Source organism: Numenius arquata, chromosome 2, assembly GCF_964106895.1.
Source record: "Numenius arquata chromosome 2, bNumArq3.hap1.1, whole genome shotgun sequence".
In the NCBI taxonomy this organism is placed as follows: Eukaryota; Metazoa; Chordata; class Aves; order Charadriiformes; family Scolopacidae; genus Numenius; species Numenius arquata.
Window position 1 is genome coordinate 116,649,959 of NC_133577.1, and position 26,985 is coordinate 116,676,943.

Sequence of the window (26,985 nt, forward strand, 5' to 3'; positions counted from 1 at the left end):
CTTAAACAATCCCTTTAATATAACAAACATATTCAACTTTCAAATATAAACTGGAACCAGCTAACAGAAAAGAAACACAAACCAGCTTTCCGAATGCCAAAAAGGGCTTATGCAAAACAGTGCACATTTATTCGAGGTATCGTATCCATGAAAACAAAACAAAACAAACCCAACTATCTACATTTAAAAAGAATTTTTACTTAGCAAGGCAAAAGAAGTTAGGTGGCACATACAGAGTAAACGGATGTAAACAGTGCGAAAATACAGAATGTTAGTACCAACCAACCTAGAACTTTGGTTATGAAAAATGAAATAATCCAATATATTAAGGAAAAATAAACCAGAGGCATGCAGAATATTATTTATTAAAATACAGTCATCCATGTGGCTAAGTGAAAGTCACAAGCTAGTAAGATGGATTTAGAAAGGCAGTTTTCGTTCGTTCTTTATTTTTTCCTTAGATTGATTGTCATTCAAGTTTCCACTGAAGTGGAATGGCTGATGAAAACCTTTCAGCCTTCTTCAACCCACTGGTAACTGAATTTTTGAAGACTCCAAACAGGTGTTGCAAAGCAGGTTTAGGTAACTGTGTTTTTTTGATATAGCATGATAGACAACCTCGCTCAAATGCTAAAGCAAATGGTACATGATCTGTTACCATTCTGGGAGGGAAAAGCTTGGAGAACAGTCAAGATGTTCCAGATGGAATTTAAAGATTTTCAAGTTTCTCCTCACAAGAGCAGTGACAAACTCCATGGTAAATCGGGTAAGCCACTTAACATTTTATTTGCAACATAGAGTACTTTGGCAACCAATATATACGAGAGGAATCTGAACAGTGACCTGCAGTGCATGTGCTTTTCAGAAAAATCAAGTTTTGTTTCAGATATGCATCAGGAGCCTAAACAGCATGAGCATAAGGCTTTTCCCATTGAAGCAACTGTAGCGGTCATCCGTCTTTGATGCATCTACAGGTCTTTCTTGTCTTCTGCTTCATTTAAACTGGCCTGAAAAGAGACAGATTAAAAATAATTTTTTACATTTGGCAAGATCAGAAATCTTTGACTCCAGATGCCACATTTTTCCCCCTTGCAGTCGTACCCGATTTGCTCACTACACACCCCGCAAAGTTGTAGTCTCATCAATACTATCCCACATAGTATATCATAGAATCATGGAACCATAGGTTGAAAGGCGCCTTTCAGATCATTATCAACCTAACACTGACAAAACCCATCACTAAACCATATCGCTAAGTACCACGTCTACCCTTCTTTTAAATACCTCCAGGGATGATGATTCCACCACTTCCCTGGGCAGCCTGTTCCAACACTTGATAACCCTTTCAGTGTAAAAATTTTTTCCTAGTATCCAATCTAAACCTCCCCTGGTGCAACTTGAGGCCATTTCCTCTTGTCCTATTGCCTGTTACTTGGGAGAAGAGACCGGCCCCCACCTCTCTACGACCTCCTCTCAGGTAGTTGTAGAGAGAGAACGTCTCCCTTCAGCCTCCTTTTCTTCAAACTAAACAACCCCAGCTCCCGCAGCCGCTCCTCACAGGACTTGTGCTCTAGACCCCTCACCAGCTTCGTTGCCCTTCTCTGGACTCGCTCCAGAATCTGATCCTCGTTCTGCTCCCCATTCACGTTACAGCTGAACTGTGCACCAAACTCAGCAGAAAACGTTTTCTCCTATCAACTGATTTATCCTTAGGAGCTGCATCCACTGTGTGCTCAGTACCTTCTGTTCTTTCCATTCAGAGGTAAACACAGACAACCGTAAGGATGTGTGTTCTAGACCACAAGACTGTCAGAAATGCAGCAGGACTACTACGGCTCATTGCACAGGGAAGCACAACAAAGACAGGACATGCACAGTGGTCTTAATTCAAACACAGAGATCAGCTGAGCAATCTCTAGACGAGTATAGGGTGAGGCTGGGAATCAGTAAGCAGTTTCACAGACTACAGGAAAAAGATTGTAACCAGCTCAAATTTGCCTTTTTAAATTTTATTTTATTAACACAGGACCAACAACCAGCTCTTCTTGAAAAACAAGTCACTGTAAATTTAATATAAATTATTTATATTCTCCCAAAACCATTACTTGTAAACAGGCTAACTTTCATTTTTATTGAATTTTGGTTGAATTCTGAGGCAGATGTTAGGCACCGAACATACAAACACCTGTCAGAGAACTTAAAGAACACGCAGGGCTCCCAGAAATAATTACTATACTAGGTATTATAGCCATGTGCATATGCAAACCCAAACAAACCGTTAATTCAGCTTTTGCTTGCTTTATTTTATTTTTTTTTTAATTTATTTTGAACTTCAGTTTGAATTTTTAGAGTAGCCTGTTTTTAGCCTAAGCTGTTTGTTGGTTTGTGTTTTGGGTTTGGTTTTTTTTTTGTGTTCCTGCTTACCAACAGTATTGCAACATTTATAACCCAGTATTGCAACATCGTGTTTGAAGACCAAACAAAATAAAACCACTCTTATAAATTATGTATATACCACACACATATACACTACTCCTATCATTTTCTTACAAGATTTCAGTTTGATCATCACACACAAAACTATTTGAATCTTATTTTCCAAGTGACAGCAAAATCAAGTCTAACAATGACCTGAGCTTTGTCACCTGAAGTACAAAGAAGAAAATCCTAATAGCTTTGCTGTCCAGTCCTTGAGAAACAAAATTCTACTTGGATGAAGTTTAAGGAGTGCTGTCCATTGTAACTTTATGCTATACTACAGATTTTGATAAATTCTCTTGCATAATAAATACCCAACAAGCAGAATTTTGCTGGTACAATTTCAGAACATTGTGCTCATACAGCAATCCAGAGCCACCTACCTGAAGCCATTCATATTCTTTCATCAGATGATCATATTCTCTTTTAAGGCCTTCAGACTGCTTTTTAACTGCAATCACTTCATTATTTGCCTTGTTGAGAGCTGTAAAATACCAGAATTAGTGTTTTAATTATTACCTGTGTTCCTGCAGTTCCTTAGAGCCCTAGTTAGGCTTTAGGGCTCCACTGCACTAGACAGTCCTTCCTCTAAAAAAATTTGAATCTAAAACAGCATCACGCATGGACACAAGAAGAGATGTGCAGGGCAGGGAAGAGAATTATTTGTGTTCAGGAAGAGCAGCACAAGGAACAGGAAGGGGCTGTATGAAAGGTAAGGGCGAGACCAATAAATTGTTGACAGAGGTGATGAGTTAGTGATGGCTACAGCACTCTGTCACATTGCAGAAGGCAGTTCTAGAGAAACAAAACTCTACAACCCCAAAACCAAAACTGTCAGCCCTCTTAAAAAAAGAGGGAAATCAAACATTGGGAAAGATTTTAGCAAAGCAACTAAGGCCATCTGTAAAATCTGGGAGGAAAAAAAAAAAAAAAAAAAGAGATAATACATTATTATAGGAGCACGAACCCCCACTTTTCAGCCTGTTATATATTTTACCATGCGTGAGTTAATTCATTAGAAGCATCACTTTATGGATGAGAAGGCAGAAATGGTGGTGGTAGGATCGACAACAGGTTTTTAACGTGAGAAAAAGTAATTATTACTCTACTCACAATCTCAACAGCAATAAACCGAGAGCACATCTATGCTGCAGTACAAAACAGCCCAGGATTCCATAGGGGCTAATTTACAATGCAGGGTAAATCAGCATAAGGTTTCATAAAGCCATTACTCCTAAGCTGTTATGTAAGCACGCAAGTAAGGTCATTTAGAATTTTTTATTTTCCTCTGCTATAGGTATCTCAGTATCTTTGTATTTTCTGTTGTAGCAGCACAGGTATACCCTAAAACTTGACTTACTCATGCTAAAACAAAGAAACATGGTTAATGACCTATAAGGCTGCCTCACATAGCCATATTTAAAAAAAAACAAATCTTGATGGTACAAATAAAAAAACCAAACCTTTGAAATTTTGCTTATTCAAAAAAATGCAGATCTATCCTTTGACTGTGAGGTCTCTCAGACAGACTGTTCTTTACCAGAGACCTCCAAGACACCCAAGAATTGCTGTACCTCTGTAAAGGCATGTTCTCAGAAGATGAGGAGCTAGGTGTGTTTTTTGTTAAGCACTTAGCTACAAGCACTCTGGTCTGAACCATGGTTCACTTTGGGAGCTAGTTCCTGAAACATCAGGACACGACAGATTTGACCACTCTCCTACATGCAAAAAGGAAAAGCCCCTCCTCCAGCATTTCCGTGATTTTTAATTAATTATTCTGAATGTACAGATTCAAAACCATTCTTGTTTTAAGAGTCCACAAGTGGTTTTGCCATTAATAGGACTTTTACCTAGCCTGAAATTCTGGCCTACTGAAGTTAATTACACTTACATCTGTTGATTCCAACATGGTCAAAAATTCATCCCATCTCTTTAGATGCTTTCTTTCATTTCCACACTTTTACACAGATATCCTTCATCCTTTAATGCACTGACAGCAAAAACCACCATTTTCTAAAGGTTTTGGTATTTGGTATTTTGGTATTTGGAATAACCGTGATTTCCACACATCTGACAAGTCACACCCATTACATTTACCCTCTCTCTCATGTTGCTACTATTTAAAATATTGAACAGTAAAATTAGGAAATCTAAAATAAACTCGTGACAATTTTATAAGCTTATGAATTTTAAGTTGTAGGCAAAAAAACATGCATACACCATAGCCTCTTGAAGAATCTAATCTGCTAATTAGAAAGCTAAATTTTGCCTTTGTTTAAACATTCTTGTACGTAGTCGTAGTAAAAATGAACAATCTCTCATTTCTGAAGAAGTCATAACTCAATGTTATTGATCTAATACTATTTAGCTGTTTACAAGCAGCAGCACATTACTTTAGTTGCAACTAAAAACTACCGCATCTTTAGAACATGAACAAAATATCTAAAAGTATCTGCAAAACAAGAAAGCAAACAAGGCGCTGCACAATTTCAATGTTTTGACCAAAACAGCTGTATGACAGGAATACCTCACCTAACCCTAGAAGGAGAAAAAGCAAAGAACAGATTGTCCTTTCCACCTGTGTTGGCTATGGACAAAAAAAACCTCCAACCAAACCCAGACTTCTTCCTGTTGGGGCCACACAATAAAAAGGAGCATCACATCTTTGACAATGTGAATTCCCCAGCATGCCAACTTCTCTGCATGTATTCTTGTCCAGCAACAGAGATTGTCCATACATCACTGCTCAGCTATTTTGCCATTGCATGAACACTGCAGTGCTGCCAAGTCGATCGTACAGGTATATTGTCTGTCATATGGATCGTATCATACGAGCGCTGATCCAGCAGAAAACAGAAAATCCTTTGTGTGTATAATACAGTCAGTTATTATTTCTGGCTTCCATCTGGCCTGTTACTTTGCCTCATGGGAGACAGAACAGCTGGACTGGCAGCAAGCAAAACCCAGTAGCTGATTGTTCCTACCAAGTAAACGTATGAGCAGGCAGGAAGGAGGCAAGAATGCTGCTTCTACATTAATGCAACTAATGACAGGAATAGTCAGTAAGTCCCAAAACAGGAACCCAGCCTCAGTACTGAGAGAGGTGGGCCATTCTTTTTCATTCCTCCCCCTTCCCTTCAAAGAAAAAAAATCCACACAATATTCTTAGGGCAATATATCACCGAAGACAACTATGGAAAGCTTTATCCCTTCACACTTTATGTATGGGTGGAGGTCCATAAACTAATGTAATGTTGCAGTCTGGGAGAAGTAGAGAACTTGTTCTCCCCTCACCACATTCTCTGTATCCTGTTCCAGGATAGACAGTTTACTCCAGATTCCTCTAAAGTGAAAGCAGGATGAGGAATAAAATTGCTTTGAAGAGGTTATCACAGCTCAGTAGCTGTAGCATTTCTATTATTTTCCCATTTCAACAAGGGTGGGGAACCAAACAGTAAACCAAAAAGCAAACAGCAACAAAAGCAACCAATGATTCTTTGGGCATTTCCCTGCACAACTACTAGTCCTGATCTGACTAAATCACTTGACTTAAAGTGCTTGCTACTAAGGAAACGATCTGGAACTTAAATTAGCATTGCTCACAATACAAGCATAAACTCAAATGATTTGGACTAGTTTAAGAATAAGAAAAATCCTTCTCTTTTAAGAGTCTTCAAGTTGAGAAAGAGCTATTCACTTTTAAGAATTTAGGCACTGATGGCCTAAAAGAGATTTGCCAACAAATACTCTGTAAAGCTGGGAACACAACTCCAGTCAAGTAATTCCATACAAATTCTGAATTCTCTCCTGCAGATGTAATGGTCAGATAAAGTTTAAAAAGAGAAGGCAGGGCCAAAAAATTACACCCAAATTTGCTCCAAGTATCTTTCGCAACCTCAAATGAAATTTTGTTACAAAAGGGATGTTACAGCATCTTCAGATGGCATAAATGGCTTTGTATAACAAAACCATGCCTGCTGTATGCAGCACCATCCCCTTGAATCAACAAATATGAATATCAGCTCGTGGCATGTGACATTGTGCAATGGCTCCCACCAAGGTTATGATCTAACAGTTAAAAACTAAGGTTAAGTAAAATGGACTTTCTTTCTGAACTTCCCTCTGCCGCTAGCTAAATAACATGAGATAACTCGTATCTCCTATTCTCATCTTACAAAAGAAAGTTGATAGTTTTGAGGTTTGAGGATTTTTTCATTTATTCGTTTGTTTTTAAAAACTGGAGTGCTCCAGTGGAGCTCAACATCGTTTTCCTACATGGCACTAGCCTGCCTGGCAACACAAAGGCCGAGCTGAACTCTCACTGACAGCAACAGTTCCACGAAATGTATTCCCAATGTCTGTTTTGTTTATGTCTTTCTAACACCTAATAATCTTAGCATTTAAGTGAGAGTTGTACATCCACACATGCATACTTTCTGGAATAGTCAACGATTAAAAGCTATTTCAAAACAAGCCCTCCACATGAACTGTCTCTCTCTTACTCCTGTCTCCTACAGCACTATGCAACCGGGAACCATCCAGCACTCTTGTGACACTCCTGTACACAAAACAAACCTCATTAAAGGAGGCACAGAAGTTTCATTAGAATTTCCTCCTGCCCCACCATATGCCTATGACAACAAAATATAAATAGAGTATTTTCAGAAGAAGTTGAACTAAAGTTCAAAAGCACCTAAATGACTTTGGTGAGTCAGTATGTGCTTCAGAGAGTGAAACCCAACAGCAGAGACAAAGACCGGGTCTTTGGATTTCCGCACGACATCCTGGTCTCAAAATTGGAAACTCATGGATTCGATGGATGGACCACTCGGTGGATAGGGAACTGGCTGGATGGCCGCATCCAAAGGGTTACAATCAATGGCTCAATGTCCAGGTGGCGGCCAGTAACGAGTGGTGTTCCGCAGGGGTCGGTACTGGGACCAGTACTGTTTAACATCTTTGTCGGTGACATGGACAGTGGGATAGAGTGCACCCTCAGCCAGTTTGCTGATGACACCAAGCTCGGTGGCGCAGTTGACACGCTGGAGGGAAGGGATGCCATCCAGAGGGACCTAGACAGGCTGGAGAGGTGGGCTCATGCAAATTGCATGAAGTTCAACCAAGCCAAGTGCAGGGTCCTGCACCTGGGACGTGGCAACCCCAGGCACAAATTCAAGTTGGGTGGAGAATGGCTGGAGAGCAGCCCCGAGGAGAAGGACTTGGGAGTGCTTATGGATGAGAAGCTCAACATGAGCAGGCAGTGTGCACTGGCAGCCCAGAGAGCCAACCGTGTCCTGGGCTGCATCAGGAGAAGTGTGGCCAGCAGGTCTCGCGAGGTGATTCTGCCCCTCTACTCTGCGCTCGTGAGACCCCTCCTGGAGTACTGTGTCCAGCTTTGGAGTCCTCAACACAGAAAGGACATGGACCTGTTGGAACGGGTCCAGCGGAGGGCCACGAGGATGATCAGAGGAATGGAGCACCTCTCCTATGAAGACAGACTGAGAGAGCTGGGGTTGTTCAGCCTGGAGAAGAGAAGGCTCCGGGGAGACCTTATAACAGCCTATCAATACCTGAAGGGAGCCTACAGAAGAGCTGAAGAGGGACTCTTTGTCAGGAAGAGTGGTGACAGGACAAGGGGCAATGGTTTTAAATTGGAAGAGAAGAGATTTAGATTAGATATAAGGAAGAAATTCTTTACAGTGAGGGTGGTGAGGCACTGGAACAGGTTGCCCAGGGAAGTTGTGGATGCCCCATCCCTGGAAGTGTTCAAGGCCAGGCTGGATGGGGCTTTAAGCAACCTGCTCTAGGGGGAGGTGTCCCTGCCCATGGCAGGGGGGTTGGAACTAGATGATCTTTAAGGTCCTTTCCAACTCTAGCCATTCTATGATTCTATGATTTTGTCTCCATGTGGCACTACAGATCCAGCTCAAAGATGCATTGAGGATATTGATATCTGCACACAGGTGCCAGGGATCCCAATGCCTCTTTATGCAACCTCAGATGCAGGTAGAAGCTTTAGGTGCATGTCATCTGCCATGGTGTCAGAAGAGTGAGGGAGTCAAGGAGCTGGACAGGAGTCTGCCACCAGCGTGTTCTGCTGCAAGACTGGATCAATACTAGTTGTTGTGTATAAATTTCTACTGTGTAAATGAAGCTGTAGCCTTTATCATACACTAGGACAGTGTCACCAAAAAAAAATGACCCGAGATAGAAGGCAAAATAGTACAGCATTGCAGAAGTCTCCCTCCTGCCCAAAGGGTCCCATAATAGCAAATGGACTTTTCACACATCAGCATTTCCACAGTATGGGATCTGCAAGCAAGAGAAGAAAGTTAATGCACCAAAAGTCCCATTCCTGCCCCCAACTCAAGGACCGCTGTAAGGACAGCTGCTTTATGAAACTCCTCTCAGACTCTGACCTCATCTGCAGTCACAGACAGTTTGTTTTGTTGTAGCTTTATGGATAATGTTCAAAACCATCAAAATGAAGAAAAATATCATAGCATCTCTTCTTTCCCCAGAAAACTCCCATAGGTCTGAGACCAGCAGCCACACTGAGAGCCTTTACTTACCTGAATCAACATTTTATTAGAAATATCTCTAAATGTGTAGCAGGAGAAACATTCTAACACCTGCACTGGGTACTCCTAGGAGTATGTATATTTATTTCTAGGTATCAGTGAGACATTTTTCATAATATACAAGCGTATCAATAAAATGCCATCTTAGAAGTTTTCTAAACAGTCATGTTATTACTTGTCCAGGTATGCTAAAAATGGATTTAGGCTCTGAAAGTGCTAGCCCCACTGCTGAGTGCCTATAAAACCCCCAGTGTGTGGGTCTGCAATAAAGTAGTGAAGAACTAGCCCCCTTTCCCTCACTCCCACGATAAAGCGAAAAAAAGGGCATCAAGGGGGATAGGAAAGTCAAGTCTGAAAAGAAAACCAATTTGGCTGAAATCTTTGTCACTCATTTCCAACCTTTCCTCAGATTTTAGTTATTTCACTACTCAGTCTCTTTATCTTGTATTTTCATTCTTCCTCCCCCTCTGCCCAGAGCACAGTAAATGGCAAAATGTCTTCTTATCTTAGGATCTCACTTATGGTTAAGCAGACCAAAAAAAATAAAGTAGACTGCATTTCCTGTAAAACGTAGAAAGCTGAAGAATTAGAAAGGCGTCTGCAGTGATGACTGTCTACACTGTAATTTCAGTCAGGATTTCAGAAAGAGGAGACATACAGTATTTTCTCTGCCAGAACTTGCAAATACTGGATCAAAACCTTACAGAAAATTTGGATTTCCCCTGAAGTCACAGCACTAATCTGATACTAACCCACATTATTTAAAAGTGAAGCAGTCTTTACATTTAGGACTCCTCCTGGGTGCCACTCTATTGAGGTAACCCACCTTTCGACATGTGGCCTACTAGAAACTAATTTATCACCCTCTCACCGTGCTTAAGTAGCTTAACATCTGTACCACACCAGAGCAATGGATATTTGAAACTGTTCTGTGAAAAAAGATTATACTTGTTTTTTCATCCAAGCAGCAAAAAAAAAAAAAACAAAACCAAATCCCAATAAATCCAAGTTTATGACTCTTACTGATACTGTAGCTGAAAAACAAAACCAGAAAACCCCCCAAAAACAATCCGTAAAGTTTTCCTCTTTATACTAGTTTTGCCTTGTTTCGTTACTAGGTGACACCCTACGTACACTCACCCCTTTTTCCTCCAACAAAATACCACAAAAATTTCATGGGTTGGACTTTGTGGACACAAAGGAAAGGTTACTTTAGCCAGTGAGCTCAGTGGCATGAAACATTGTTAAAAAAAAAAACAAAGGTAAAACTAGCTTTTCAATCTCAACTTTGATACTGTGTAATGCATTGGTCACACCTGGCGAGCATGAAACTCAATATTCATCTGCTCAGTAGCAGAATTTTCAAAAGAAAACAGTAAATTCAATTCACATTAAGTCTAGAGACTCCACAGACAGCTGTGTCTACAGATATGACTTATCAAGTATTTTAAGTTTTCTGGCTATCAGTTTGCTCAAAATAATGTATAAGAAAACTTACAAAAAATAAGATAGACATATCTTAACATCATCTAGCTGACAATGGTAATTAATGTAACCATATGGTTTTCTGTTTTGGCAATGAGGGGGATGGCATCAGGGCAAGGATTGTAAGTATTTTCCTACTCATTCCTTAAAAAGACCCTCCCCCCCACTTTCCCCCTAACAAAAGACTCAAGCATGCCTTAATTTAAACATCTTTTGGATGGACAACAGCCCACAGTGAGAATGCAGCTGAAGCAGCATGTGGTAAATCTATTTATTCCTTAGCTTTCTCTAGCATTCCTCGCTGAAAAGCTTACATTGTATTAGTGTTACATACCACCAGTTAGTTTAAATAAAACATACGCGTTCATTGATCCTGTCACTTCAAAGGCAGTTTTCCCCCCTTTCTTTAAGAAAACAGCAGGAGAGGGGAAAACTCACAACCAAACCTGCCTGAGAATGTGAACTAATGAGACACTCTATTTAAAGATTCTTATTGCTTCAAGCCCAGCTGAAAACAGCTGTTCTATGGTTCTGTTCATCTTCCCAGTGGACAATGAAACACAAGTAATGAAATATTTGCTGTTATTTTTACAGCTTTGTAGCAGTGCCATGCAATATGAAAGCAGGGCTTTGTTTTGATGACAACAAGCTCTCTGGTACCATGAAAATCTGTATTTTGTTACAGTCTGAACATCTGATTAATGCTTACAAGGTCACAGGCAGTGTTATCTTAAAAACACTAATTTCAGATGAGCAGGTGTTCGTATGCATCACGCACCTTGACAGATTCCAGTAAGACAGAACCAAACAGGTAAAATCTGCTTCTATCTCAATTTGGCTTGCCAAGAAAGCAGTTGACAGCCTAAACTTTAAACACGGAAGCTGCTAACAGAAGTATTATGTTACAAATTGCAAGGCATGTTTCCTTGTAGACATTAAAAAAAAAAAAAAAATTAAAAAAAAGCTAACACCTCTGCTGCAGGAGATACATAAATTTAGAATACTAGTCAAGGACTTGCCTGCTATCTGACTGAAACCCTGCTTCATAGAAAAAACCTCAACCACATACTTCCCCATTTTATACAGGGAGAGCAGCCAATATGTATGCCATGAAAGATCAACCTGATACCTGTAAGTAATATGCAATTGATTCCATATCCTGGTCACGTCATTGATGAAGACAGGTCAACATCACTTAAATAGATCAGTTCAATTTGTTAATAATTACAATTTATCTAAGGTGTTCAAATTACACCGTGCACATTTTCATCATGATAACATTTACTAAAATATGGGGATGTCAACGGCACATTTTTCCAGTTGCTAGCCAAATGCAAAGACACCCAAACCCACATGTTCCATAAACTGATGTAGTTCATGCTATACCTAGGGTAAGTTTTTGACATCCAGTGTTCAAATCATCTTTTTCTTAATTGCAAAGAAGTCCTAACCAATACTTACCATCTGACGTCTTCTGTAGCTCTGCTTTCAAATGTTCAACTTCCTTCTTCAACTTTTCATCAGTTGCTCCCACTGACTCTTTCTTTTTACTGCTTCCCTTCCCACTCAAGGCCTATTAAAAACCACAGTTGCTACAATTAATTTTTTTCCTTAGTCTGATGTTAATGACAAACAAACAGAGAATGGCAGCCTTGATCTTGCAAAGCGACAGGTTTTATCAAGTATGCCAACATAATACAGGCAGATGCTCAGTCATCCTAGGGGAAAAAAAAAGAAAAAGAAAAAAAAGGAAAAAACCGCTCAATGTTTTAAGTTGTTAGTAATGGCATACTTGTAACAGTATGCCATTATCTCCTGTGTAAGAGTACTTTGTATTTCTCCATGAAGCCCACAACTTCTGTTTAGGTTATAAATGACTTTTCCAGAAGGCATACACTGGAACCGCAAGTGACAGAACACTGCCATGTTTATGTGCAACTTGTTCTAACAATTTATTCCAGTTTAAATCATGTAATACATAACGAATCTCTCCCTGTAGGTTTGCAGCTACTTCTTCAATCTTCAGAATACCTCAATACCCAGACTAGATTTCCACTGAAATTCAGGAAAAAACTAGGAAAGGATTCAGGAAGAGTCCTGTAAGTCCTAGTCACAAGAGCACTAAATTCCCTGAACTCTGAAAATGCTGGCACTACTATACTTATGCATGCTTTTATCAGTAAGGTAATTGCTATTGGTGACTAAGTATTGTATGTTAAGGATTAGACCCCATAATTATATCCTTTGCTTCTATAGCCTCTATTATCCAAGCAAGCATCATCTCGTTATAAAAATGCTTAATGGAAAAATGAAAAGTAGAACAACTAAGACGAGCAGCTGTTAGATGAACTGCTGATATCAGAGCTTACTAGGCACAGGCTGGAGCACAAGGAAAAGATTAATTTAGGAAAAACAAAAAGAACTGTTTATAAAGACTGGTAACCAATTCAAAGACCAGACCTGAAGAAAATTTTCCAGAAGCAATTTAACCAAAGAGCAGAGATTGCATTAAAAAATCATAGCCAGTTTGTCATGAAATCAGTCACAGGTTGCCTCCTTTACTTTGTGCTCCCCTCACAAATAGTTATTTCTGTAAACTTTTATCTTAAGTCCTGTGCTCCATGGAACTTCTGATCAGGAGACAGCGCAGACCCAGCGTGCTGGAGTAAATTTGCAGTATTTATACTTATAGCCAGTGCCCTATACACAATATAGGGCCCTATATATCTCTCATACGGTGGAATGAAGCACACTTGTAAATGAACACAAATGCAAGGGCCAAACCACAGGGGAATCTAAGTCATAGTATCTCTTATAAAGTTAAAATAAACCAATTCTGAACACTCCATATCTCCAGCGCAACGGAGATCCAGCCCCAGCATGCTGGCTGTACCTGTGGCTATCACTGTTTCTGCAAACCATGCAATCAAACACTCAACTAGAAACAGACAGGAATACAGTTTCTAGTTTCTGGCTATCACTTACAAGCAGCTAAGAGAATGTGTTGCTAAGAGAATGTGAAAGCAGAACAAAAAGAGGACTTTTGGCCAAATCCCAACAGGACACAGAGGGGGAAAAAAAAAAAAAAAAAAAAAAAAGTACCAGTATGCAGTAAAGAGACAGATTCCATGGCTGAGGGACAGAGTCTGGATCATTTTGACAAAATACCAAACACTAAAATTTTGGAATCATTTCATACTTGAGAAATACCTAACACACACTCTAGTGATCCTTGTTTTTCGACACCTCTCAAACAACTGGATCTTTTTTGCATCCCTTCAAGTACTTTTTGTCCAGAGCTTGTTCTCTTTGTCTGAAGACTTATTAAAAAAAAAAAAAAATTAGAGTGCTGGTAACCATAGACACTGCTCCAGACAAACTGGAAGGAAACCTGTACACACCTGCAGTGAATTTTGTTTTGACAATGTGCCAGACTTAAGAATGCTGTAGAAGTCCTCAAACCCTGGATATCTGCCCTCTAGCTTATGGTTCGATCTCTTCCAGCAGTTTGGTCCAGTATATGTATGACTTCAACAGAACTCAAACTCATGAATTACAAGAAAATATTTCATACATTTATCTTTATTGTCTCTGCTGATAGTGTATCCCTTCCTGCATACAACTGTATATTTAGCCACAACAGACAAATGATATGTTATTTTTATGAGAAGAATGGAGAAAAATTAAGGTATCTTTGTTTTGCTGGTGGTTCTTTTGAGTAGGAAATTTTTGGCAATACAAGAGAGATATCGAGGTGCTGGAGCAGGTGCAGAGGAGGGCAATGAAGCTGGTGAAGGGCCTGGAGAATAAATCATATGAAGAACCATTAAGGGAGCTGGGACTGTTTAGCTTGAGGAAGAGGAGACTGAGGGGTGACCTCATCACTCTCTATAACTACTTGACATTGTAGAGAGGTTGGTGCTGGTCTCTTCTCACAAGCAAACAGCGATAGAACAAGAGGGAATGGCTTCAAGCTGCAACACGGTAGGTTTAGACTGGACACTAGGAAGAAATTCTTCACAGTACAAGTGACCAGACACTGGAACAGGCTGCCCAGGGAGGTGGTTGAGTCACCATCCTTGGATGAGTTTAAGAGTCACTTAGATGTGGTGTTGGGGGATATGATATAGGGGAGAACTTTGTAGAGTAGGGTAGATGGTTGGACTCAATGATCCCAAGAGTCTTTTCCAACCTAGATGATTCTATGATTAATACTACAGCAGTGCCTTACTGAGAAAGGAAGGTATCAGGAAATTGGCTGACTCACTATAAAAATAGATGCAAGAGTACAAAATACAATAGATACAAAAGACCAATTTTACAAGTTAGAAAAGACACTTCAGGACTGGAGCAAATCCTATTTAGAAGAAACAGCCAGCACGAGAACAACTATATTGTAGGCTTTTAGGTACCGAACCGCTATAGCCCTTACCTAAACAGCCAACTGTTTAGGATAAAAAGAATAAAACTAGCATCTCCCTCTACTTTGTTATGATTAAATTCATGGAGATATTTTAAGAATATATTGCCGCTTCAATTACATTTGTACTGGAAAGCCAGAACTTTTTATATGGATTACTTTAGTCTTCTTTATTAATAAAATGCTACTGAAAGTTGTATTCAGTATTCTGAATTACATATCATAAGAACATTGCTCTTCTTTTTCCCATTAGAAGAAAAAAAATGAACGAACATTATTCAGTAGCAAACCATCCCCAGAGTATTTTGTACTAACTACTTGCTGTATAAGAAAATAACTAAAAAAGTTCAAAGATACCTCCTGCAGCCTTTCATTCTCGGCCATGTATTTTCTGGCTGCTTCAGTAGCATCATTTACTTGTGTTTCCAGAGCTGCATGAGATGTCATCCCTTTTGCCAACTGAGTAAGAAGGGTAACAGTACGTCTCAATACACTGGTGAAGAAACACAGTGAACAGCACAGTAATTCACAGCACAAACTAAAAAAAAAACCCAACACAACAAATGCACACCAAACAAAACAACCCCTTTTCTCTCTCTCTCCGCATTAGATGTGAAACCAAAACCACAAGAGGATTGTTTAAGCACCTGAAGGGAAAATTTTATTTTTACCTGATGCAGAACCTCCCTCCTCCCAAAACCCCACAGCCATTCAGGGGTGAGAGACTTGCTTGGTTCAAGGCTGAAATACTCTTACATGACCTAGTGTTTTAAATAGGATGGAACTCTGTATAAAAGACCCACGCAACATGTTATGGTAATGAGTACAATACAAAAAAACCCCACAAACCCCAACACCACACAACTTTACAGAAGGCCTTACAAGAATAAAATTAGCAATGTGAGCATATTAATCGTCAAAGTACTCTGTCAATACTATATAAATCAGAACATGCGTGAATGTCAGCACTCATGGCACCTCAAATCTACGCTTTGCAAATACCTCCCTTGATTTGACTTAGCGGCCTCTTTGCATCACTACTTTCCTTATTCATCTTGGAGTCTTTCAAAGCAGTATGTTGCTGAATCAAGGAAAAGCTAAAGCAACACTGAATTAAACTATTCCTGTAATGTAACTATGCAGCTGCTCTTCAAAAGAAACTTGAAAATCCAAGTAATTTGCTCTTTCATAACTGAAAGCGTATCAATAGACCTTCTGGCTTTCAAGGTAAGGCCCCTCCACCACCTGCTTTTTCACTGAAAGCTCATTTTCTTACTTTGTTTTTAAAAAAGTTAAGGTCCCCACCTCAATACTTTTCCAAGGTTTGGCATGTTTTACTATTGCTTATTAATTTATAGATGCAGCATCATCTATACAGTAAAACATCATTACTAAAACAGAATCATAGAATCTTGTAGGTTGAAAGGGGTTTCCAGAGGTCATCCTGTCCAAGCTCCTGCTCAGAGCAGGAACGGGTTGAGCAGATTGCTCAGGGGCTTGTCCAGTTGAGTTCCCACCATCTCCAATGATGGAGATTCCATTGTTTTTCAGGGTCCTTCCTTGTTCCAGTGTTTCACTGCTCTTGATAGTAGAAAAAAGTACTTTTTACGAGAAGACAGAATTTCCCAGGTTCCTGGCCTGTTGCCTCTTGTCATTCCTGCGAGGATCCATTGAGAAGAGCTGCCTCCATCTTTTCTACATCTTACCACTACATCGCTGTAGAAAGCAACAGAATGTCTCCTTCAATGTCTCTTTTTCTAGCTGAAGCCAAGCTCCCTCATCCTCTCCTCACAGGTCACACGTTTCAGCCCCCAACCTTCTTGGCACCCCACTGCAGAACTCCAGTATTCTGGGGAGTCAAAACTGGACATGGTCCTGCAGCTGCAGTACCACACGTGCCAGATAGCACGAAATAACCACTTCTCTTGATCTGCTGACTACACTCTTGCTATTAAAGCTCAATACATGACTGGCTGCCTACCAGGACCCCCAGATCCTTTTCTGCAAAACTGCTTTCTACCCCATCATCCAGTCCCCAGCCTGGATGTGGTTATCCACTCTTTCACTTGGTCCGCTGCCCCACTGAGCAGCAGGTCTACGTTTTCTTTACTTTCCTTTTGTTTTCAGCCTTTCTCATCTCTCTCTGGTTCAGCATGGGGTAACAGAGAGCCAGACAACCATTGGCAGGCTTTCCACATCTCCCAAGACATCAGGTCAGATCAGCAGATGGACGCCTCTGTCCTACCTAGGGGACAGTCTCTGGTAACTATGACCGTCCTCTTCTCTTGTGCAGACAGTTGGTGGATACTCAGCTGGCCCTGATGACCTCCTATCAGTGGAGTTATTTTCCTCACCTGTACCCTGTGTTCTTATTGCTGAACCACAGATGGAGGAACCACAGCTTTTATTGTATTGCCAGAAGTGACAAGATTCCAGCCTCCTCCATCTTGGGAGTCTCCATCTACCACACTTCCAGAATTCTCCTATTGGCTGACGTGCTAAAATGAATGAAAACTGACCTAAAGAATGAACCATGGGCATCCAAGTACCCATTTATGCCTACATGCGGTCTTAACTTGGTTGGGGGATGGTAATAGCAGTGTAGGATGCGGCAACCCAAAGAACGCTTTTTTCCCCCTTCTCCGACAGACATTTAGCCTTGTTTCATGGATAAGCAAAATAGGTCTACTAAGAAAAGTGCTTTGATCCAGCCAGTTCTGTAGGAGAATTTCTTTCTTTTAGATCTTGGTGAAAGGCCAGTAGGCCAAAAAGAGGCCTTCAGCAAACTCTCCAAGAGCAGAGTTTTTATCCACAATACAATCCATTAAGGCCACCTGACAAGTTTTCTTCCTTGAAAGTTGAGTGGGAGTAGGATCCCAGGGGACCAGCTTCCAACTCTAGTGTAGGACACAATCCAGCTATTCCTCTCCTGGAGCAGAGATCACAAACATATTTGTGCATATTTACTTAACCTTTCTGAAGGAAGACAATGAACATGATGCATTCCTATCACTATTGTGCAAGGCTACAGCCACTTTTGTTTTTTCCAAAGTTTACCTGCTCAAGTTTTCTATAAATCTTTCCTTGACACTTCTTTATGTACAATGCTCCTCAGTGATCAGCTAAAACGGCCATACATCACGGCAAGGGGAAGAAGTTTGTCAGAAGGCTGTGATTCCAGGCATTTCCTTGTTCTGTGTTCCTCTTGTGTATCTAGGCAATGTCAAGCAGCTCACTGAAGGAATTCAGAAGAGGGCCGGCATTCTTTGCCCAGTGTCACCATAAAAATGTGCAAATAGGAAATCGTCTGACCAACAAGTCTGTTTCCATTCATTCACATCATCCACGTCCAATTAGTTCATGCACTCCTTGCCCAACTGAGAAGATCTGCAGTTTGCTGTGGCTACCATGAAGATTCACAGGTAGTCTCAGCTGCTACTGCTGGGCAGTACGGAACTGTCTTTTCCATAACCCTGTTTTATTAGCTGTACTTAAATGTCCTGAAAGGGATACCACTCTTAAGATCATAATATCATAGCAGGCCAGTTGCCACAATGCCTTTGAACTGGAATAACTCCTGAAACTTTCCTCAGAAACTGGAACGTTATCCTACAGGTCCTAACTTTGAGCTTTAGATGAAGTGGTTTAAGACAGACTCAAGCTTTGCTTCTTAACATATCAGGATATAACAATATCTTTTTGCAACACATTAAAATTACTTTAACAGTACTTTAGTTTTTCTTCATTCCAGTTGTCCATGTTCAAAACAAAAAAAACCCAAACATCCGGCATAAGTTTAAGGAAGGAAATGAGTATTCCCTGAAGAAACGTTTTCTGCAAAAGACATGTTTTCTCAAAAAATCAAAATGTTTCTTTCCATGTGTTGCTCACATATCCTTCCAATCTTCAAACATTTGTAAGATATTATTTTCGCTGATCTTACTTTTACTTGCCTCATAGCCAATCTGCTCACACTTAATCCTTTAACCTCTTGAAATCAGCCTTCTGATTTTTTTTATAGTTGCATTACTTTGTGTGGTAGTTCCTGTAAAAAATGTACTATGTGGAAATTAGAAAAATGTTATACTTACAGCCAAAGAAATAAGGAAAAACCTGAGAGATAGAGGTTTCTTTGTGATCGGAAGAGTTTCATCTGAATATGATCAAAGACATTGGTGTTGACATTTGCAGCCTTTTCATTCACATGAATGGACGAGTACTTCCTAACTTCTCTAACAGCATCTGCAAACAAAACCAGTTTGTTCTTATTCACATCTGTGAGTATGCATGTACGATAAACCAGACATAGTACTAGAAATATGTATTTGGACTTCCTGCTCAGTAAGCAGGCATAGGACAGACAGTGACATCACTTATGTTATCCATACATTGTAAAGATAGATCTTGATAAATCACTGAAGCAATATAACGTATTTCCAGAGATACGCTAAACCATTGCACCAAACATGCTTGAACAATCATTTCCAACACTTGCACCCAACCACCAGGGATCAGGCTAAAGCAACACATTCTAAAAATACCAGAGACCCTACAGACAGTGTCAAAATGTCACTGCTGAGAACTGAATTAAAACCCAGCCAGTGGACAAACAGAGAAAAAACAGAAAGAGAAGGGAAAAAGAAAAGCTGCCTTCTGAAGTATTTGCTTCATATGGAATTTGTTAGATAAGCATATATTTTAGTAATGACAGAAACATCTACTTTACACTTGAATCGGAGAGGGAAAAAATATTTCTATAACACCCATCAAAACAGGAATACTGTAGTAACACGGTGTTGAACGTAAGCAGAACAGAAGGGTAAGTTACACCTCAGCTTTCTTTCATCTGCCTTTCATCCACCTTTCATCCATCATATACTCTTGATAGCTCTGCAGAAGGGCCAATACACTGCCAACACTTTTCAAAGGACAAAATAATTAATTAGGACCTATGTCTACATAAAAACAAAAGCTAATCCAGTTAAGAGTTCATGTTACAATCTGCAAACGTAATCATACATATTTAAGGCCAATAGAGGACCTAAAAATCTCCTCCTGAACATCAACAAAAATACACATTTCATGACATATCATCAGTTCTTGCAGAATATTTTGGCCACATGTTATTCAACTGCTGCTGCATTTCTCTAAGCAGACAAAATCAACTCTGCAGAAAAGCACATGACAGTAACATCACTTATGACTGACTCTCTTATGTTCATAAGCTACTCAGAAAGAAAAAAAATAAAATATTTGAAGTGAAACTTCAAACAATGCAAGGAAGGCTAAGACCAAACAAAAGTCCATATCCCTGTGCTATGGGAAGATTCTAGTCCTGCAGTAACCTATCACCTTATGCCATGGGGCAAGCATCTCACCACTGCTTTACTTTAGCCCAGATCTGTATTTCTGCAAAATCAATGACCATCACCAACTCAAAAGCAAACTTTGCTCAAAGTTTTCAATAGGAGTTCAAGAAGAGTGAATAACATCCATCAGTTCTCAATCTTAAGCCATTTATTGAAGGATCTACTTCTAAGGATAATACTAAAGACCACCTAAAATTAAAAAAGTTTATTTGCATTTCTGGTACTTCTTTTAATATCAGGAATACAGTATAGCAGTCTAGTCTGACTTTGTTATACATGCAGAGCATCTGTATGTTTCTTTCAGTAGACAATAAAACCAAGTTGTTTTTTTTTTTTTTAATTTAAAGTAGTTTGGAATTAAATAGTATTTTCATTGTAAGGCACTGGAAACACTATCTCCTATCTCCTATCCATGGAGGAGAACTACTTCTATCACTGAAAGACAGGACAACTGTTTCCATCGCTGAAGTACGAGAGATGCTTACCGCACGAAGCAGTCAGGACAGACATTAAATGAAACCAGCCAGGCATATGGTCGTCATTCAAGCTCCAGTTTCACAAAAGCTTTACTCCTACTTGATAAGTCTTAGGATCTGCTCATAACAAATATAGCCAACAGCTGTTACATATCTGTGCTGAGCGAAAGTACTCAAATAGCCCAGTGCTTTGATATATTCTTCCGGTCTTCTATTTCAACAGCAACCAAGAGAAAGAGTGCCATCTACTGCACACTGAGGAACTCAGCCAAATTCTGGTATCAAACATTTCAAGTTCACTTACTTGTGTGAGAAAGTGAAACCAAGCAGCAGCCTAGACCAAGCTCCACTTTTCCTCCTCATTCACTACTATATTACTATTGCATTTGGATTCCCAACATGGATGCAGTGTAAGCTCTCTCCTCTTCCATTCTATTGCAGAACTTTTAAACAAATTAGCTGATTTACATTAGGCTTGAGTTCTTTCAATTAATCTACTGCCATCAACTCCATATACCATGTTTTTTTCTCCCACTTATTAAGAAATTTTTTAACACTTACCAAGAAACAAGACGATCAGTAAAACTATTATTGTAAGGAACATCTTGTTCCAAAAAACTGCCATTTTGCTCCATAGAGGAATCATAAAAATCTTCTGCCATCTGTAAAATAGCATTGTGTTATTGAAAAATAATTAAACATTGAAAGAAGAGCATAATAACCTCACAGAAGAGAGCCTTGTTATTGATATGAGACTTATGTAAGGTCTCTAAACAGCTGCTTTAATTGCAATATAATTTAGGTATATATTAACTTTTCCAATAATTCAACTTGCTTGTCTCTTTTTTGTTTCTTGTCCACACAGGTAAAGACAGTTGGTTCAACTTGAAAACTTCTTGCATGATTGCAGGTACTCTCCAGATGTGTTTTATTTTAGCTTTTACTTTGTTTAGCATCACCCTGCATTCAGTCCTCACTACAATAAACTCAGGGATGGGGTAAAGACTGTAAATTAATAGTTGTTTATCTTAAAGTTTTAATTAGAGTAAATTACTTAGGGTTATAATATGGTGTGATTTATGCTTGTTGCCTAGTTTTACTTGGCATGAGTAGCTAGATTTGCTGAAGCCTTTAGGCTGCAGCAACCTAGGGTTGAGCCTGAAGTGCATCCAAGAGTAAGAGTGTTTGTGTGAGGAGTCAAAAGAGGCACCTATCGGATCACTGGAGTCACCCGCTGCGAAGGGACTCCGGTCCGAGGTGTGGTGTGTGTGCGACTCCTTGGATGCTGAGTGCTCGGGCAGCGGCTTCTCCTTTAACAAGTATAACCCACTCCATCATTTTTAATTTCTACCCAATTATATACCACGTTACCAAGTAAAATAAAACCCCTCCACAAATTAAGACTGTCTCTACCACCCTTCAGAACGCTTATCTTTTACATTGATGAGTCTGAATAATTATAAAGTACAAGGATTGTTATTACATTCTAGCTTGCAAATGACAACAAAAGGACAAGTCTCATATTTATATTTTGCCTAGTGTTAAAACCTCTTTCAAGAGTTAAGGAAGCAACTTCAGAGGCCCAATGGTGATGAAGACCATTGGGGTCTTTTTGTTTAAACAACCAGTTGCCTATTCAATATTGCTGCGTGGACGGCTCTGCAAGAATTCACGGTTACAGTACAAACGAAGAATATCTGATGTGCTCAAACAAACTGAAACCCGCAACAGACAACAACAGAGCAGCTACGCGTCCTTTGCTGCAGGTTAGGATCAGTGCTACTGCAAAAGTGAAGTGATACCTAGTTATGCCATTCAGGATGTAACACAGGCATGCTAGTCATCACCTGATTGAAATTTTACATGGTACAAACTTTTTTTCCCAACATTTCCAACATTTTCCAGAGACTGGAAAATTGTCCTTTTTTAAAATTTGTCCTTTAACAAAGCAGTTTCCAACCTACTATGAAACTCATTTAAATCAGGCTGTAGCATCATCTCCAATAGTTCCTTCTGGTTCTGCATCAGCAAAAATTAAAATATTTAAAAATACTTTAAACCTCATCTATATCTTTTAGTATAATCTGAGTTCTTAACAGCAGCCATAGTCTGTATCAACCAAAAAGCTTACTTCAATTAAACCAAGCTACAACTCAAACAAAGCCAACTTGCTAATTCTTTAAACATGAGATTTTCCAAGTTTCATATTGATATCCACTCAAGGAGTGGCTCTCTGAGGTATGACTTTAGACCAACTATACTGCCAAGTTATATGCAGGCTAAAAATAAGATCTCTTTACTGCAAAGTCTTTTGATATTATATTGCTTATTTTGCCTCAACAAACATGAACGTTCACGTTTATTAATGCTGCATTTCCTTTTGGTGACAGAAGTCACATAAATATCATCCTTCCAAACTATAATACTGGCCACCACTATATATGTACTGCACTTGGCAGTACAGATCTGTCTTTTTGCATACTTGCATTTTTATATTGTCAATCTATTTACACCCCAGGACCTTAAACGCTCGTTAGCAAATTTAAAAAGGAGTTCATTACCCAAAAAATGTGCAGGCACAAGAGGCAAACAATCTGATTGGAGACTGACAAGCGAGTACATCAAAACTTTAAAGAGCAGCAGTTTCACATCTGCCTTTAATTGCACATGCTTCATGTCTCTGACAGAACCAGTTCCCAGGCCTCTAAGATGTGCAAGGCAGAACTGCTGCCCTCCAGTACTGTCACAGCAGCTAAACCTAATCTTTAACCCCACAAGATTCCTGTGACAGTTCTGTTAACAAGATAATTGAGCATGTCAGATAAAGCTATTTCACTCTTTCAGAAACCACTGTTCAAAGGGTAGCTGAATGCTACAAACCGAGGGCAAAAATATATCTTTTGTATATAATTAAAAGCACTGGGTTTAATGTTTGAATAAATTTTGGTAATACTGCAGGTTATGAATTGCTTTTCAGCCACAAAGACTGGATTCAAGCCCTATTTATGTTGTAAGTGAAACCTATTTCAATACTCCCAATGTACCATGCATGTCACCAGCCTGCAGAAATTCTTGCAGCTAGTTTCCTCACATAAGCCATTAACAATCTGATTATTACAACTCCTGTAATACTTCTCCCTTCTTACATAGAATTGCACTTTTGATTAGAAAACAACAGAAAATACAAAACCTCAATAATCTATGTTGAAATGCTGAACTCCTCCCAAGCCAGCTTGTTAAAATCTAATTTAACTTCTGATTTTTGAATAGTTTTAACTTCTGAAGTTGAGAAAACATGACTAATCATTGTTATCAGCTGTGGAGGATCCAACCATTTTCAAGACACTCCCACAGGTGTAAGTAGTTAAATTTAGACTCTCCACAAAGTAGAGTTTTGTTTTGGATTTTGTTCCTTAAGGTATTAAAGCAAAAGCTGCATTCTTCATCATAAATATATCTAAAGATGCAGGAATCAAACATGTAACAGTTTTTACACAACACTGAGACAGCCACTTGCAGAGAAGCTACCTTTCTTTATTTCCTACAAAGAAATAAAAATAACATCACCAAATCTGAAGAGCTACTTACAGGAAACAATCTTATGATAAAGCTGTAAACCAGGCCTCTGCACACAATAAGAGTAATTAACACATTTTGTTTCTTTCCCTTACTAAGGGCATTTATTTTACAAGAATGAATTATTTCTCTTAATGTTTGTGTTGTATGCCACAAGTATTCTTATTTTGTTAATCTATATATAAGTTTGGAGAGGCCATTATTTCAGTAGTCCTGAACCTTTTGCATCAAGCTTAAGTCCACTTTTTTTTTTTTTTTTTTTAAAAAACCCACACGATCACAAATTTCGTATGGCCCTCAGACGCGCTGTACGCGGTGGTGAGCTTTGAGTATCAGCTGTCTCTTATCTGCCCAGCGCCCCCAACGCCTAGTGCAGACCAAACCGCTGCAAAGCTGCTCCTCAGGAACTTGACCCAGCAGCTCCCGAGCAGGGGAGGAGGCGAGGTCCCACCTGCTGAGGAACAGCCACGGGGCTCCTCCCGGGAACCCCCCGCTCCTGCCCGGATGAATCAGCAGCCTGTGTCAAGCAAACATAAAGCTCCTTAGAAGAGGCTTATGATTCTTGAAACTCCTGATGCTCCAGTCCCGAGCAGCATTCCCCCGGCTTCCTTCGCCGCTAGTTTAAGACGCGGCACAACTCGGTGTTTGTAAGAACAAGAAAGTGAAAGAAACCCAGCGGGGCGGGAAGGCCGAGCTGGCGCTGCCCAGCAGACTGAAGTCCTACCTCAGCGGAGAAATAAACGGCAGGCAGAGCACCAGAATTACTCCTATTTCGCCATACAGGAAGGTGGCAACAGCCGTCCACTGGAAAGTCATGGTCCCGGCGGGCCTGCGGAGGAAGGAGCGGCTCAGGCGGACCCCGCGGCCCAGCGGCAGGCAGCCCGGGCCCGCGGGCTTCGGAAGGGAAGTATTTCTAAGTAACTTCAGCGCGGCGCAGACGTCCCTCTGTACCGACTTCCCCTCCCGAGCCAGAGCCCGCCCGCCGGCGGAGGGAGGTGGGGACCGGCACCCTCACCGCCGCCGCAGCCCCCCGTGAGGAGACCGCAGCCCCGCGCCTGCTGCAGGCCGGCGGCTCCCTCCCGCCCCTAAGCGCTGCCTGCAAGACCCCGCTTCCCGCCCCACAGTCGGAGCGGCCCAGGCCGCCCCGGACCCGTCTCGTCCCCCTCCACGGCAGCCCGGCCTTCGTAACCTCCTTGGCGCCGGCGCCTGGCTGAGCCTGATGGCGGCGAGCCGCTCTCGAAGGGGCGGGGAGCGGGGCCTCGCCCGGCCGAGCGGGACGGGGCTGGCAGGGAGAGAACGATCCGGTCCTTGCCGGGGGCGCTGATGGGCGGACGGGACACGCAGGCCGCCACCCTCCTGGCAGGAGGTGGGCCGGGAGCGGAGCTGAGTGACTCGACGGCGGCGGGGGCAGGGCGGAGAGCCGAGGCCCGGGGGCGGTGCGGAGGCGGCCGCCGTCCCAGCCAGGGAAAGGTGCCGGCAGGCCCGAGGGGAGGATCCCCTCAGGTCCCACCCCGCAAGGCTGGAGACCTTCCCGCCATCCTCCCCAGGGGCTGTCGTTGGCGACCCCCGAGAGGGACGTGAAATAGCGAGTGCTGAGGGGCTTGGGGGGTAGGGGGGCAGCTGGAAAGCCCAATCTGAGGGTAAGGCGTGAATTTACTGAGAAGCCACACCTCTGTTGGAAAACTCAGGGATCTACACGTTGAGAAAGGTTAAAAGTAGTTATCTTTTTCACAGTTAGGGAATGGTTGTAAGGATTTTGCTGCAGGATCTTGCTGCGATCGTCCGACTGTTCCATGACTCGAGCTCATTCGATCGGGGACTTCAGCTCTGCTCTCTAGTGCGCTGGTTAGTTTCTGAAGTTCAATTAAAATACTCTGTGTGTCATGTGCCCACCACCCCCCACCCCCCTCCCCCGTGCATTACACTACTGTAATGTCTTAACATGCTGTTCATTTGTTTTCTTAAGGAAAATAGGCCCAGTGTTCATAAAGACAGCACAAACAACAACAAAACAAGTCTCAAATGCTGTCAAACAGGCCTGTTTGGACCTCATGAATCATAGAATCATACAATCATAGAATAGTCTAGGTTGGAAGAGACCCTTGGGATCATCGAGTCCAACCATCTACGCTACTCTACAAAGTTCTCCCCTATACCATATACCCCAACACCACATCTAAACATCTCTTAAACATATCCAGGGATGGTGACTCAACCACCTCCCTGGGCAGCCTATTCCAATGCCCGACCACTCTTTCTGTGAAAAATTCTTTCCTAATGTTCAGTCTAAACCTACCGTGTTGCAGCTTGAAGCCATTCCCTCTCATTCTGTCATTAATTACATGTGTAGAGAGACCAGCACCAACCTCTCTACGGTGTCCTTTCAAGTAGTTGTAGAGAGTGATGAGGTCTCCCCTCAGCCTCCTCTTCCTCATACTAAACAGTCCCAGCTCCTTCAACCGCTCTTCATATGATTTATTTTCCAGGCCCTGCCTGGAGTATTATTTCCAGGAATAAAACAATATTCCTTCAGAAAATCCTGTTCTATCCTGCTGCCCTGTGCAGTGCTTTTTATCAGCATAGTGAGGCTCCCAGCACAT

General features: G+C 41.0%; 1 protein-coding gene across 1 annotated transcript; it reads right to left on the minus strand.

Moving 5' to 3' along the window:
• BCAP29 (B cell receptor associated protein 29) lies at window positions 1-25,708 on the minus strand. The gene is made up of 8 exons (XM_074168159.1): window positions 25,575-25,708; window positions 25,110-25,214; window positions 21,371-21,471; window positions 19,056-19,206; window positions 15,322-15,457; window positions 12,006-12,117; window positions 2,862-2,962; window positions 1-1,007 (listed from the first exon to the last, which is right to left on the minus strand). The coding sequence occupies exons 2-8, from the start codon at window positions 25,199-25,201 to the stop codon at window positions 969-971; spliced, it is 732 nt and encodes a 243-aa protein (XP_074024260.1). The 5' UTR covers window positions 25,202-25,214; window positions 25,575-25,708; the 3' UTR covers window positions 1-968.
• Window positions 25,709-26,985: the final 1,277 nt, after the last annotated feature.

Bases quoted from the DNA above. Each gene is read 5' to 3' on its own strand.
- BCAP29 (XM_074168159.1), bottom strand. From the start codon at position 25,201: ATGACTTTCCAGTGGACGGCTGTTGCCACCTTCCTGTATGGCGAAATA. The intron at 19,207-21,370 runs GTAAGTGTTAAA...TTTTGTTTGCAG, and splicing joins ACTGATCGTCTTGTTTCTTG to ATGCTGTTAGAGAAGTTAGG. The intron at 2,963-12,005 runs GTAAGTATTGGT...GGTATTTTACAG, and splicing joins GCTACAGAAGACGTCAGATG to CTCTCAACAAGGCAAATAAT.